The 13,555-nt window shown below is 43.8% G+C and overlaps 1 protein-coding gene across 1 annotated transcript in view; it reads right to left on the bottom strand.

Moving 5' to 3' along the window:
• ENOSF1 (enolase superfamily member 1) overlaps positions 1 to 13,555 on the bottom strand; it is a 63,257-nt gene that overhangs the window by 32,260 nt on the left and 17,442 nt on the right. The window contains 5 exon segments of the mRNA XM_040354037.1: positions 4,071 to 4,108; positions 4,870 to 4,949; positions 6,707 to 6,745; positions 6,834 to 6,906; positions 12,671 to 12,697. Of these exon segments, the coding sequence (XP_040209971.1) occupies positions 4,071 to 4,108; positions 4,870 to 4,949; positions 6,707 to 6,745; positions 6,834 to 6,906; positions 12,671 to 12,697 (257 nt within the window).

Raw genomic sequence — 13,555 nt, 5'->3', positions numbered from 1 at the left:
CGATGCGTAAACTGTTGGCGCTATATAAATCGCGTATAATAATAATATTAAGACAAAGTAATTATAACCTCACAGAGGTTTAACTCTTCTGTAAGCTATCCAAACCCAAAGCAAAAAAGGTATTGGCTGTAGTTGGAATTAAAATTGGACATCAACTGATAAACTAAATGAATATAAAATACTAACATTCTACAGTGGCTTGAAAAAGTATTCATACCCCATTGGAATTTTCCAAATTTTGTCATGTTACAACCAAAAAAGTAAATGTATGTTATTGGGATCTTATGTGATAGACCAACACAAAGTGGCACATTATTGTGAAGTGGAAGGAAAATTATAAATAGTTTTCAACATTTTTTACAAATAAATATCTGAAAAATGTGGCGTGCATTTGTATTCAGCCCCCTTTACTCTGATACCCCCAACTAAAATCTAGTGGAACCAATTGCCTTCAGAAGTCACCTAATTAGTAAATAGAGTACACCTGTGTGTAATTTAATCCCAGTATAAATACAGCTGTTCTGTGAAGCCCGCATAGGTTTGTTAGGGAACATTATTAATTCAACAGCATCAACGAGGCCAAGGAACAGGCCAGACAGGTCAGGGATACCATTTGTGAAGAAGTTTAAAGCAGGGTTAGGTTATAAATAATATCCCAATCTTTGAACATCTCACGGAGCACTGTTCAATCCATCATCCGAAAATGGATAGAGTTTGGCACAACTGCAAACCTACCAAGACATGGTCGGCCACCTAAACTAATAGGCGGGCAAGGAGAACATTAATCAGAGAAGCAGCCAAGAGGCCCATGGTAACTCTGGAGGCACTGCAGAGATCTACAGCTCATGTGGGAGAATCTGTCCACAGGACAACTATTAGTTGTGCACAGTGCCAATCCTGACCTCCCTGGGGCCCTAAGCAAAATTACATGTCACATTAAAGATTAAAGTTGAGAAGCGGGGGAGGGGGTGTTCTGCTGTCAGAAATGACATCTTACATTAAAGTGAGAAGCGGGGGGTGCTGACTTATTACCTCTTCTTCCATGCAGCCAGCGAGTTGAGAGGCGGGGTGAGGGTCCAAAAACTACTTCTCAGCAGGTGGGGCCTCTAGTAATTTGGGGGGCCCTCCGCAGCTTTGTGGGGCCCTAAGCGGCTTGCATAGTGAGCCTATAGGGCGGATCGGCCCTGGTTGTGCACTCACAAATCTGGCCTTTATGGAAGAGTGGCAAGAAGAAAGCAATTGTTAAAAGAAAGCCATAAGAAGTCCCCATTTGCAGTTTGTGAGATGCCATGTGGGGGACACAGCAAACATGTGGAAGAAGGTGCTCTGGTCAGATGAGATCAAAATTGATCTTTTTGGCCTAAAAGCAAAATGATAGGTGTGGCGGATGTCACCTACTGGAACAGTTTTACAACCAATCCCCTAGTGAAGTTTGCCAGTGGGTCCAAGACAGGCCCGGATTGGCCATAGGGCAACCGGGCATATGCCCGGTGGGCCGCGGCCGCCGGGCCGCCATTCATGCTTGCGGGGCCAAGGCAGGCTGCTCTGTAAGCCCGCGCGGTCCTCCGACCTTTCCGCGGCCGCCCGGCTGCCAATTCAGCCTTCGGCCTCGGATCTGCAGCAGGAGGGACGTAAACAAGAAGGGGGAGGGACTAGAGAGACACCGCTCCACAGCCGCCAATGAAGTTCAGCCGTTGGTGCCGGGGGCGTGACCAGGAAGGGAGAGGAGCCTGCAATAGCTGTTCTGCAGATGGGATCTCGAGAAAACGTAAGTGCGGCCCCTGTAACCTGAATAGGAGGAGCGGTGCGGTGGCTGCATCTAGAAGAATAATCTTTCCATCATCCTCCCGCGGTCTCTGAATGCCTGCTTCTGCTCCTCTCCCTCTCGCAGGCATTCAGGTACTGCGGGAAGAAGATGGAGAGAATGATTCTTCTATATGCAGCCCCCGCACCGCTCCTCCTATCCTGCTCATCTCTGCTGCCCCCACAGTGCTCTCTACCACCCCCCCCACAGTGCTCTCTAACCCCCACACAGTGCTCTCTACCCCCCCCACATTGCTCTCTACCCCCCCCCCCCCACAGGGCTCTCTAGCCCCCCCAGTGCTCTCCACCTCACCCATGCTCTCCGCTGCCCCCTGCCTCTCTTCCTGTGCTCTGCACCTCCCCCCTGTGATATCCACCTCTCCCTGTGCCCTCCACTTCTCCCCAGTGCTATCCAGCCCACCCCCCTGTGCTCTCCTCCTCCCTCCTGTACTCTCCACCTCCCGCCATGCTCTAGGTTGCCCCCCTGTGCCCTCGCCTCTCCCCCTGTGCTCTTCACCTCCCCCAGTGCTCTCCAGCCCCCCCAGTGCTCTCCACCTCCCCCATGCTCTATGCTGCCCCCCTGTGCCCTCCGTCTCTCCCCTGTCCTCTCTACCTCCCCCCATGCTTTACGATGCCCCTGTGCCCTCCGCCTCTCCCCCTGTGCTCTCCACCTCCTCCTGTGCTCTTTTCAATTCCCCCTAATTCTCTCCAGCCCTCCCAGTGCTCTCTATCACCCCCAGTGCTCTCTATCCCTCCTGTGCTCTCCACCTCCCCCCATGCTCTACGCTGCCCCCTATGCCCTCCATCTCTCCCCCTGTGCTCTCCACCTCCCCCATGCTCTATGCTGCCCCCCTGTGCCCTCTGCCTCTCCCCCAGTGCTCTCTAGCCCCCCAGTGCTCTCTAGCCTCCCAAGTGCTCTCTACCTCACCCTGTGCTCTCCAGCCCCCCATGCTCTTTAACACCCCAGCCAGTGCTCTCCACCTCCCCCATGCTCTACGCTGCCCCCCTGTGCCCTCCACTTTCCCAATGCTCTAGCCTCCCCTGTGCTCTCCACCTTCCCAATGCTCTACGCCTCCCCCTGTGCTCTCCACCTCCCCCCATGCTCTACGCTGCCCCATGTGCCCTCTGCCTCTCCCCCAGTGCTTCTAGCCCCCAGTTGTTCGCTAGCCCCCCCCCTTTGCTCTCTACCCCCCCCATGCTCTACACTGCCCCCTGTACCCTCTGCCTCTCCCCCAGTGCTCTCTAGCCCCCCATTGATCTTCACCTACCCCCTGTGCTCTCCACCTCCTCCCATGCTCTCTGCTGCCCCCCCTGTGCCCTTCGCCTCCCCCCAGTGATCTCCGCCTCCCCCATGTGCTCTTCACCCCCTGTGCTCTCCTGCCCTCCCTGTGCTCTCTGCCCCCACCCTGTGTTTTTGCTTCCCCTGTGCTCTTCAACCCCCCACTCCCTGTGCTCTCCAGACCCCATGCTCTCTGGCCCCCTTGTGCTCTCCTCTTCTTCCTCCCTGTGACCTCTGCCTCTCCCCTGTGCTCTCTGCCCCCCTCATTCTCTCCACCTCCCCGTGCTCTCACATCACCCAATGTTCTCAAGGTTCTTCCCTGTGCTCTCTGCCCCCTGCTCTTTCCCTGTCCCCTTGCCCCCTGCACCTTACAGAGTCCTACAGGCCATGGTTGTCCTGCAGCCCCAAAGTCTGTGACAGCGGAAAACTAACACTGCACATCACCCTGAACACACCCACCCCCACCGTAAAACATGGTGGTGGTAGCATCATGTTGTGGGGATGCTTTTCTTTTGCAGGGACAGGGAAGCTGGTCAGAGTTGAGAATCTGTGGCAAGACTTGTAAATTGCTGTTCACAGATGCTCTCCATCCAATCTGACAGAGCTTGAGCTATTTTGCAAAGAGAATGGGCAAAAATGTCTCTCTAGATGTGCAAAGCTGGTAGAGACATACCCAAAAGACTTGCAGCTGTAATTGCAGCGAAGGCGGTTCTACAAAGTATTGACTCAGGGGGCCTAATACAAATACACTTTTGACATATTTATTTGTAAAAAAAATTGAAAACCATTTATAATTTTCCTTCCACTTTGTGTTGGTTGATCACATAAATCCTCAAAAAATAAATGTATGTTTTTGGTTGTAACATAACAAAATTTGGAAAATTTCAAGGGGTGCTTTTTAAGGAACTGTATATACACAAACTCCCAAAATGTTTAACATTATCTACAACATACAGCTATAGAAGATACAATATATTTCTTTAAATACCTTGTCCACCCCTTCCTCAGTGCATCTGTACACAACTGGAAAATAACAGCAAATGTTATAATTAAACCTATACAGCCAGTGCTTTAAACAAAAAATAAACATTTGATTGTTTGGGTATTTGATGTGAGATCAGATGAATGTCCATTGTTCTGCACATATCATCAGCTAATAAAACCTATTTGTCAGGTCACCTGTGGCCAGGTGACAAGTGCACCCTGTTGAGACAGGGGTTGCACCGCAAGGGTAGTGAACCCAATAGCTGACTGCTGCGGATGGACAGGAAACGTGAGCCCAAAATTCCCCAGAGTGCAGGGGTCTAAGGTCCAGCAGGTGTTCACCAGAGCCTCTGGTGGTAACGATGGCCTTCGCTGCAACTGAACCCAGGTCGCGGCTCCTGGGGTCCCCCCAGGTCACGCTCCGTAGGGAGAGAGGAGAAAGCAGCCACTAAGGGACACAAGGGATAGTGATGGGTAAGCCGAGGTCGGGGCAACAGGCAGACAAGGGTAACAAGGGACAGGCCAAAGGTCAGGGTCACAGGCAAACAGGAGTAGTCAGAGACGAGCCAAAATCGGTACACAGAAAGGTAAACGTTAAAGAGTAATGCAGGGTTATATTGGGCTAATAACCAGTGAAGTGGATTTTAATCATTCACTAATTTCCCTTAATTCAAAAGTCATTTTAAGGATTCCACAAGGGTATTACATTAAGCCATTCTACAATGGTCACACTAAAAATAATGGATGATATACATGAAAACCGGGGAACAAAAGAGATATTGCCACATCATTAACTCACACCTTTTTTAGCTGTCATCTGGATAGCCTAACCAGGCACATGATGTTGTATATGCAGGGTATCCATTCTTTAGCATGTACTGCTCTAATAACAAATAAAACAATCTTATTTAATTTATATACTGGTATATTTTTTATCTATTATTCTAATATTTTTATTTCATGTTCTACAACGATACAACACATATCTGTTTATCAAAAAAATACACATATTAACCAATTAAGACCCGGACCAAATGCAGCTAAAGGACCCGGCCAGGTTTTGCGATTCGGCACTGCGTCGCTTCAACAGACAATTGCGCGGTTGTACGACGTGGTTCCCAAACAAACTTGGCATCCTCTTTTTCCCACAATAGAGCTTTCTTTTGGTGGTATTTGATCACCTCTGCGGTTTTTATTTTAAACAAAAATAGAGCAACAATTTTGAAAAAAATGCAATATTTTTGCTTTTTGCTATAATAAATATCCCCAAAAATATATAAAAAAAACACTTTTTTTCCTCAGTTTAGGCCGATACGTATTCTACTACCTATTTTGGTAAAAAAAACATCGCAATAAGCGTTTATTGGTTGTTTTGCGCAAAATGTATAGCGTTTACAAAATAGGGGATAGTTTTATTGCATTTTTATAAAAAAAAAATTTTTTTGCTACTAATGGCGGCGATCAGCGATTTTTTTTCGTGGCTGCGACATTATGGCGGACACGTGGGACAATTTTGACACATTTTTGGGACCATTGTCATTTTCACAGCAAAAATGCATTTAAAATGCATATGTTTACTGTGTGAAAATTACAGTTGCAGTTTGGGAGTTAACCACAAGGGGGCGCGTAAGAGTTACAACGCATAAAGTTGCCCTGGGTATATGAGGCGCAGTCAATGTTAAGTATGGCCGTCGTTTCCCGCGTCAAAATTTTAAAAATTTACGTAGTTTGGTAAGTCGTCCGTGAATGGCGCTGGACGCCATTTACTTTACGGTAGAAACCAATGATGTCCTTAGCGCAATGCCACGTCGGGAATTTTAGGGACGGCGCATGCGCAGTACGTTCGGCGGGGAACGCGCCTAATTTAATGATCCACGCCCCTACCCGGATCATTTGAATTAGGCGCGCTTGCGCCGGAAAATTTACGCTACGCCGCCACAACTTTACAGGCAAGTGCTTTGTGAATCAAGCACTTGCCCGTAAAACTTGCGGCGGCGTAACGTAAATGAGATACGTTACGCCGCCGCTGTATTACGCCCATCTACGAGAATCTGGGCCCAATTGTCTGCTGGGTGTGATTTCTTTTTAGACAATAGTTGTACTGTTATTCCTCCTGCTGGTGGTGCTGTCCCACCTGCCCCCTTCCTTCCCTCTCCCTTCTCCCAACCCCCCCCCCCCTTTTTTCTCCTCTTCTCTCCCCCTTTTCTTTTTTTTCAAAGCTTACATTTCTCTTATTGTGCATCCCGTATACCCTTCCACATTGCACTGGGTTTCATGACGGGCTATTGTTTAATGTCCTATTAAGTCTCTTGAGTCTGTTGGACTATGCTTTTGGCCCAAGATAGGTTTATATTGTACCTATGTTGAATATTCTAGACCTAGAGGTATGGTGTTATCCTAATGGTCCCCTTTCTGAATTTGTGCGTAATTGTTAGGTCTATGTATCCTGAGTATTTCTGTTTTTCTGCTTACTGTAATTGTGAAAACTTTCTATAAATAAAAAAAATAAACGTGGCCACCACTGTGCTAGAGTGTCATAGGCAGCGCCACAGGAAAATAGAGTGTACAGTACTGTGACAAATATAGATCATAAACATACGTGCAAGTGAATATAGCAGCTTGGTATGGTTTCCGATTTACCTCTGGTTTCTTGTTCTTGTTTTCCATTTTGAAGTATTTCTGCAAAACATCATTGCATATAAAATATTCCCAGTGTGGAAATTATAATAATTTCATATTGTGACCCTGGTGTAAAAATGTGGCCTACCAAGAGCTTCTTCCTCTGTCAGTGCATCTGTTATGTATCTGAAATCAATACAGGATACCAGCTGCTCTGGAGTCTGTTGGATACAAAAGGAAAAGACACATTACAATATAACATATAGCTGCAGTTTAGGAAAATTAAATCTCTATTAGGTGCTTAAAGCTGAATCCCAGGCAGATATAAAACACATAAGTTAAAGTGGTGCAATCTATGCATTAGGGTGAAAAACATTCTGGTCTGCAAAATCCCCCCCCTTTCCCCCCTATTCTTACCTGAGCCCGATCTGATCCAGCGATGTGCACAAAAGTAGCGGCTTTCGCTGCTGTCTCCCTCCTCACTGGGCAGATTGATTGCAGTGGGAGCCATTGGTTTACTGCTGTCTATCAAATCCAGTGCAAGTGGGGCTGAGTCGCCCAATTTGTGTCTACAGACACAGACAGGGCGGCTCAAAAATGAGCATGCACAGGTGCCCCTATGCAAAGCAGCTTTCTATGGGGGCACTTGTGGAATAGGAGGAGCCTGGAGCACCAGTGGCAGTCCCCAGAAGAAGAGTATTGGGGCTGCTCTGTGCAAAACCATTGGTAGGTATGTATAACATGTCTATTATTTTAATTAAACAAAACAAAAACTGAAGCTTTATTATCACTTTAATGCATTTCTGTATTAATACATATTTAAATATATTTTGAGGACCTGAATTTTACAGCCTCTTTCAGTCTGTGTGTAGTGGAGCTCAGAGTAGGAGAGGTAGAAATAGCACAGTTAGTTCAATAAAAAAAACATGCTAATAGGAGGAGCCAAACCCATCACTGTGCAGCTTCTCCTTTACTGTCCAGTCATAGGCAGGGTAGGCCAGTGACAGCCTAGGTTCAGAGAATGCCGAATGATGCTTGTCCTCATTCAACTCGAAATACTGGGGACATATAGCGGTGAAAAAAGAAGTGCATCCGAAATGGTACACATCAGATAGAGTTATTACATCCTTATATGTGGGAGTCCTCATACCAGTGGGTATGAGGACGGCAGAAAGTTTACCCTCAATGCATTCTACAACTGTTCCACGACACATGTGTACGGTCTATCTTGCCCGTGCAGTATGCTCTACATTGGCAGAACCATCAGGGCCTTGCGAACCGGGTCAGTCCAGGAAGGCAGTCCCCAATATACTGTCTCACGCCATTTTGCTGACCACCACCCAAAAGCCATTACTGATCTACAGGTATGGATCATTGAATGTATACCAGATAAATATACACCAGCTGAAAGGTTCCAAAGCCTGTGTAAACAGGAAACTTTATGGTTTTATACTCTCAATACTTTGATGCCCCATGGCCTCAACGAAGAACTTGAGGTCAATACAGTTATTTAATAATTGTATCTATCATATGTACAGCCATATTGATATGGTACATTTAACATATTGTTTTCATAATTTTTCAGGTGTTTTTGGGGATCCCCCCTCTCTATTTTCCCCTTTGGGATTACACGACCTCCTTCTACAATTCTGTAAATTGTCATAACAATAGTCACATAGAAAATATGTATAGACTTCCTTATACACATATAGAAAACATTTTTGTATGGATAATCACATCAATGCCATTTAGGTTCATAGTGGCCCTGTCCTTTGTGTTGTACATGCACTTAGTGACATATATACATGTATGTACAGTTGTATGCAAAAGTTTAAGGAACCCCTGACAATTTCCTTGATATATCATTTATAAATATTTGGGTGTTTGTATCAGCAATTTCATTTTGATCTATCAAATAACTGAAGGGACATGGTAATATTTCAGTAGAAATAAGGATTATTGGATTAACAGAAAATGTGCAATATGCCATCAAAACAAAATTAGACAGGTGCATAAATTTGGGCACCCAACAGAAAAATCACATCAATATTAGTAGAGCCTCCTTTAGCAGAAATAACAGCCTCTAGAGGCTTCCTATAGCCTGTAATGATTGTCTGGATTCTAATATGAATGTTTTGTGGACCATTCCTCCTTACAAAACATCTCCAGTTCAGTTTTTTTATATTTAAACTTTATTAAAAAAATGTCTTTACATATAACATTTAACATGCCTTGACACTTAAAAGGCAACTCGATACTACCTTCCTTTACTATATGGTGGTTTCCAGTCCTCCCCCCAAAAAAAAAACCCGCAGGAAAACGTTTTTAATGACTATAAAAAATGTATTAATATATATGTATTCCTAGTGCTAGATACTTTGTCATATTTATTATGTTCCTCTGTGCCTTTCTATATTTATTTGTCTGTGATTCAGAAAATAAATACCCCCCCCCCCCAAAAAAAAAAAGGTTGTGTTTAAGATGTTATATTTATATGTGTTTTCTTATTTATAATTATAGTATTCCCTTCTAAATTATTGTGTTTTGGATCCTCCCCCTCCCCCCCCCCCAAAAAAAAAATGGGGAAGAGGAGAAAGAGAGAAGAAAAAAAACACCACCCAGAATAGGTGAGGAGGATCGTTAAACACCTTCCCATAGTCTTCTAGTATCACATTCTTTGCTTAGACATAATAACAAGACATACATAAAAAACATACACCATTAAAAATAAAAGCTGTGGATTGTTCTCTATATATATTTTTTTTTATAGTTACAATCTACTTTTTTTTTTTTTTTTTTTTTTTAGCTTCATAAGGCTTTTGGTTTTATCCATCTATTTCCTGGTTATGATTTTCCCAGATTTCCCCGATTTTTTTAAATTTCTCCTGTTTATGCCTGATGTCATGTATCCATTTTTTCTGCTCCCATTATTATAACTACTTCCCTTTTCCATTCTTGAAGGGTGGGGCATGTTCTTTGTTTCCAATACCTTGGTATTAATCTTTTGGCCGCATTTAATAAATGCGTTACAATGCTGTTTTTATACGTTTTTAAAGCTCTTGTGGTTTCATGGAACAGGAATTGTAACGGTGTAAACTCTATTGTTTCCTCAGACATTTTCCTGATCCATGGCACCACTTCCTTCCAAAAGATTCTTATCCCTGGATATGCCCACCAGATATGGAGGTATGTTCCCTGCTCCCCGCACCCCCTCCAACATCGGTCATCTCTTGTTGGATATATTTAAGCTAATCGACCGGGGTGCAGTACCATCTTACCAAGAACTTATATGCCATTTCCTGAGTGGCTGAGCTTGTGGATGTGGCATGTGTAATTGTGATTATTTTTTTTTTATTGTAATAGGGGGAATCTGCATCCTAGTCTTTTTCCCATTCTTCAATAAAGTAAGGGGTTGTTTTATCTGTTCACTACATATTATTTTATACATTTGTGACAGTAAGTGATTCGGTTTTAATATCTTTATACATGTTTTTTCAAATATGGTTAGGGAATTCAAAGTTCTTACTTTAGGGTCTAATCTTCTAAAAAAAACTTTGCATCTGACTTATCTCTATTCTGCCATTACCATATCTCCTTGTGTTGATACTAAATCTACCTAAGGCATCAGGAACCCCAGTGGTGAATACCTCAGCACATTGAGTTGCCTTCCGATTCCCATGGGCCTAATGCTCCTTTTTCCTCTCCTGGAGGGAATCATGGTTAACCCCCAGTGGTGCAATGGGGATGTTTTTGGGGCATATTGCCAAGTTGATTTATCCTATCCCATACTGCCAGTGTGTTCCGAGTTAATGGGGATGTCCATTCTGATAATGCCCTGGCTTTGTTGATATCCATGGTGCCCCCGCCAAGTCCCTCCCGCCATATTTGTCTCCATTACTATATGCTCTATTACTTTCATCATGGCACCAGTGCAGTTACGCACCAGAGCCATCGCTTTATAATAGGATGCAATATCTGGGAGCCCAACTCCTCCTTCTTCCTTGCTTTACATAGAATTTCATATGCTATTCATATCTCCAGTTCTGTAGGTTTGATGGTTGCTGAGCATGGACAGCCCACTTCAAATCACCCCACAGATGTTCAATGATATTCAGGTCTGGGGACTGGGATGGCCATTCCAGAACATTTTACTTATTCCTCTGCATAAATGCCAGAGTAGATTTTGAGAAGTGTTTTGGGTCGTTGTCTTGTTGAAATATCCAGCCCCCGGCGTAACTTCAACTTTGTGACGGATTCCTCAACATTATTCTCAAGAATCTGCTGATATTGAGTGGAATCCATGCGACCCCTCAACTTTAAACAGATCCCAGTACCGGCACTGGCCACACAGCCCCACAGCCTGATGGAACCACCACCAAATCTTACTGTGGGGTAGCAAGTGTTTTTTGGAATGCTGTGTTCTTTTGCTGCCATGCATAAGGACCCTTGTTATGACCAAATAACTCAATCTTTGTTTCATCAGTCCACAGCACACAAAATGAAGCTGGCTTGTCCAAATGTGCATTTGCATACCTCAAGCGACTCTGTTTCTGGTGTGTGTGCAGAAAAGGCTTTTTTTCGCATCACTCTCCCATACAGCTTCTCCCTGTGCAAAGTGCGCTGAACTGTTGAAGGATGCACAGTGACACCATCTGCAGCAAGGTACTTTAGATCACAGAAAACTAATTCTCCTGTGCACGAGGGAGGATAGTCCAAAAGTCAATTGTCCATAGGGATAATACCAACAACTGTGCCACGGCCTTGCTGCCCTTCATGGATGGGGATATCCTGGTGGCAAACAAGAGAAAAGTAAACAAAGGCGCACCAGCCTAGTGTAATTACCAATAAAAGATTTTATTAAATTAAAATGTATATACAGGGCCTACTGTATGTACATTTTAATTTATTAAAATCTTTTAACGGTAATACACTAGGCTGGTGCACTTTGTTTTCTTTCTCTTGGTACACCATCTGCAGCAAGTTGATGTTGTAGGTCTTGGAGGAAGTCCGTGGGCTGTTTTTGACCGGTTTTCACCATCCTTCGCCTTTGCCTCTCCAATATTTTTGTGGCCTGCCACTTCTGGCCTTAACAAGAACTGTACCTATGGGTCTTCCATTTCCTCACTATGTTCCTCACAGTGGACAGTGACCCCTTATATTCCTGTGAAAACTTTTTGTAGCCTTCCCCTAAACCATATTGTAGAACAATCGTTTTTCACCTGTTTTCAGGTCATTTAAGACTTGTTTTGAGGCCCCCGTGTTGCCACTCTTCAGAGGAGAGTCAAAGAGAACACAACTTGCAATTGGCCACCTTAAATACCTTTTCTCATGATGGGATGCACCTGTCTATGAAGTTCAAGGCTTAATGAGCTCACCAAACCAATTGTGTGTTCCAATTAATCAGTGCTAAGTAGTTACAGGTATTGAAATCAACAAAATGACAAGGGTGCCCAAATTTATGCACCAGTCTAATTTTGTTTTGAGTGCAAATTGCGCATTTTCTGTTAATCCAATAAACCTCATTTCACTACTGAAATATTACTGTCCGTCACGTATTTGATAGATCAAAATGAAATTGCTGATCCAAACACCCACATATTTTATAAATGACAATCATGGAAATTGTCAAGGTTTCCTAAACTTTTGCATACAACTGTATATCATCATAAGTACACAAATGTGTTTTTCTATCACCTCCTGTAGTCCCTTGCATAGAAGCATTCAGGAATATCAGCACACTGTCCACTTGTCAGGAGTATGATAAACAGGAATGACTTCCCAGCAACAGCTTTGTCATTGTCCGTCAAAGGCTATGATTAGCCCTGGACAAGCTGAAATGCTTAACTGCAGTTCTTGCTACAGTAGTAAAGTAAAGACAATACCTATAATGTCTGGAAGGGGTGCCTGGCAGATCATAACACCAGCTGTACAAATCACAAAAACGGTATCTAACAATTTGTCTGATTGGCTTTACTAAATCCTTACCATGTCAACCAGCAACTTCCAGAGGGGCTAAATACAAAAAAAAGAAAAATTGATATAAGTATATTAATATATTGTTGCTAATATTATTCTCTTTTTCTCCATTCATTTATTATGAAATTGTATTTGTAGCAAAATCAGAGACATTCGCTTTGCTACCTGTTGTGTAGGTGTGCAACGGAACGGGTTCACTATGCAAACTGACATTTTCATCTTTCTGCCCTGGTTCACACTGGGCTGCGGGAGTGAAGCCGTGCGAGTTCAGCTGAACTCGCACGGCGCTTCACTACCGCTGGCAGTCCCGATTTTGCAGGTTTCTGCACAGATGTCAATGTAAATCGCGCCCTGAAATCGCAAAAAGTAGTACAGGAACTACTTTTTGAAATCTGTGCAGCGCCGCAGATGCGGCGTCGCACCGATTAGGACGGTGCCATTGCCGACAATTGCCGACAAATGCCGCCGATTTGAGATGCGATTTCACATGTGAAATCGCATTTCAAATCGAAGCAAATCGTACCCAGTGTGAACCTGGGCTCTAGAGAAGAGGGTAGCCGCGTTTTTCCTTGCTGTATTTATGCAAGATAGTAAACCTAAAGGTGTCCGTAGATATGACAGAATCATGTTTTTGAGACTGCTCTACACCACACAAATTCAGCCAGTTATTTATAGTAGAAAAAGTGATTGACTTTGGTGAGCATCCTTAGGTGATTGCTAACAATTCATCTAAAATAAAATTCTACAGTTTAAAGGGTGTAAAGTGATAGTTGATATCTTTAATATCTTTAAATAAAATCTTTATGTTGCAAATAAACATTTGTCACATGCAACATTGTAGCTTGCTCGACGAAGAGCTAATTTTATCGAATAAAAACTGGTCACTGATTAAGA

The sequence above is a fragment of the Rana temporaria genome, chromosome 5, assembly GCF_905171775.1.
Source record: "Rana temporaria chromosome 5, aRanTem1.1, whole genome shotgun sequence".
Taxonomy (NCBI): Eukaryota; Metazoa; Chordata; class Amphibia; order Anura; family Ranidae; genus Rana; species Rana temporaria.
This window is presented reverse-complemented; position numbering and strand designations above follow the sequence as displayed.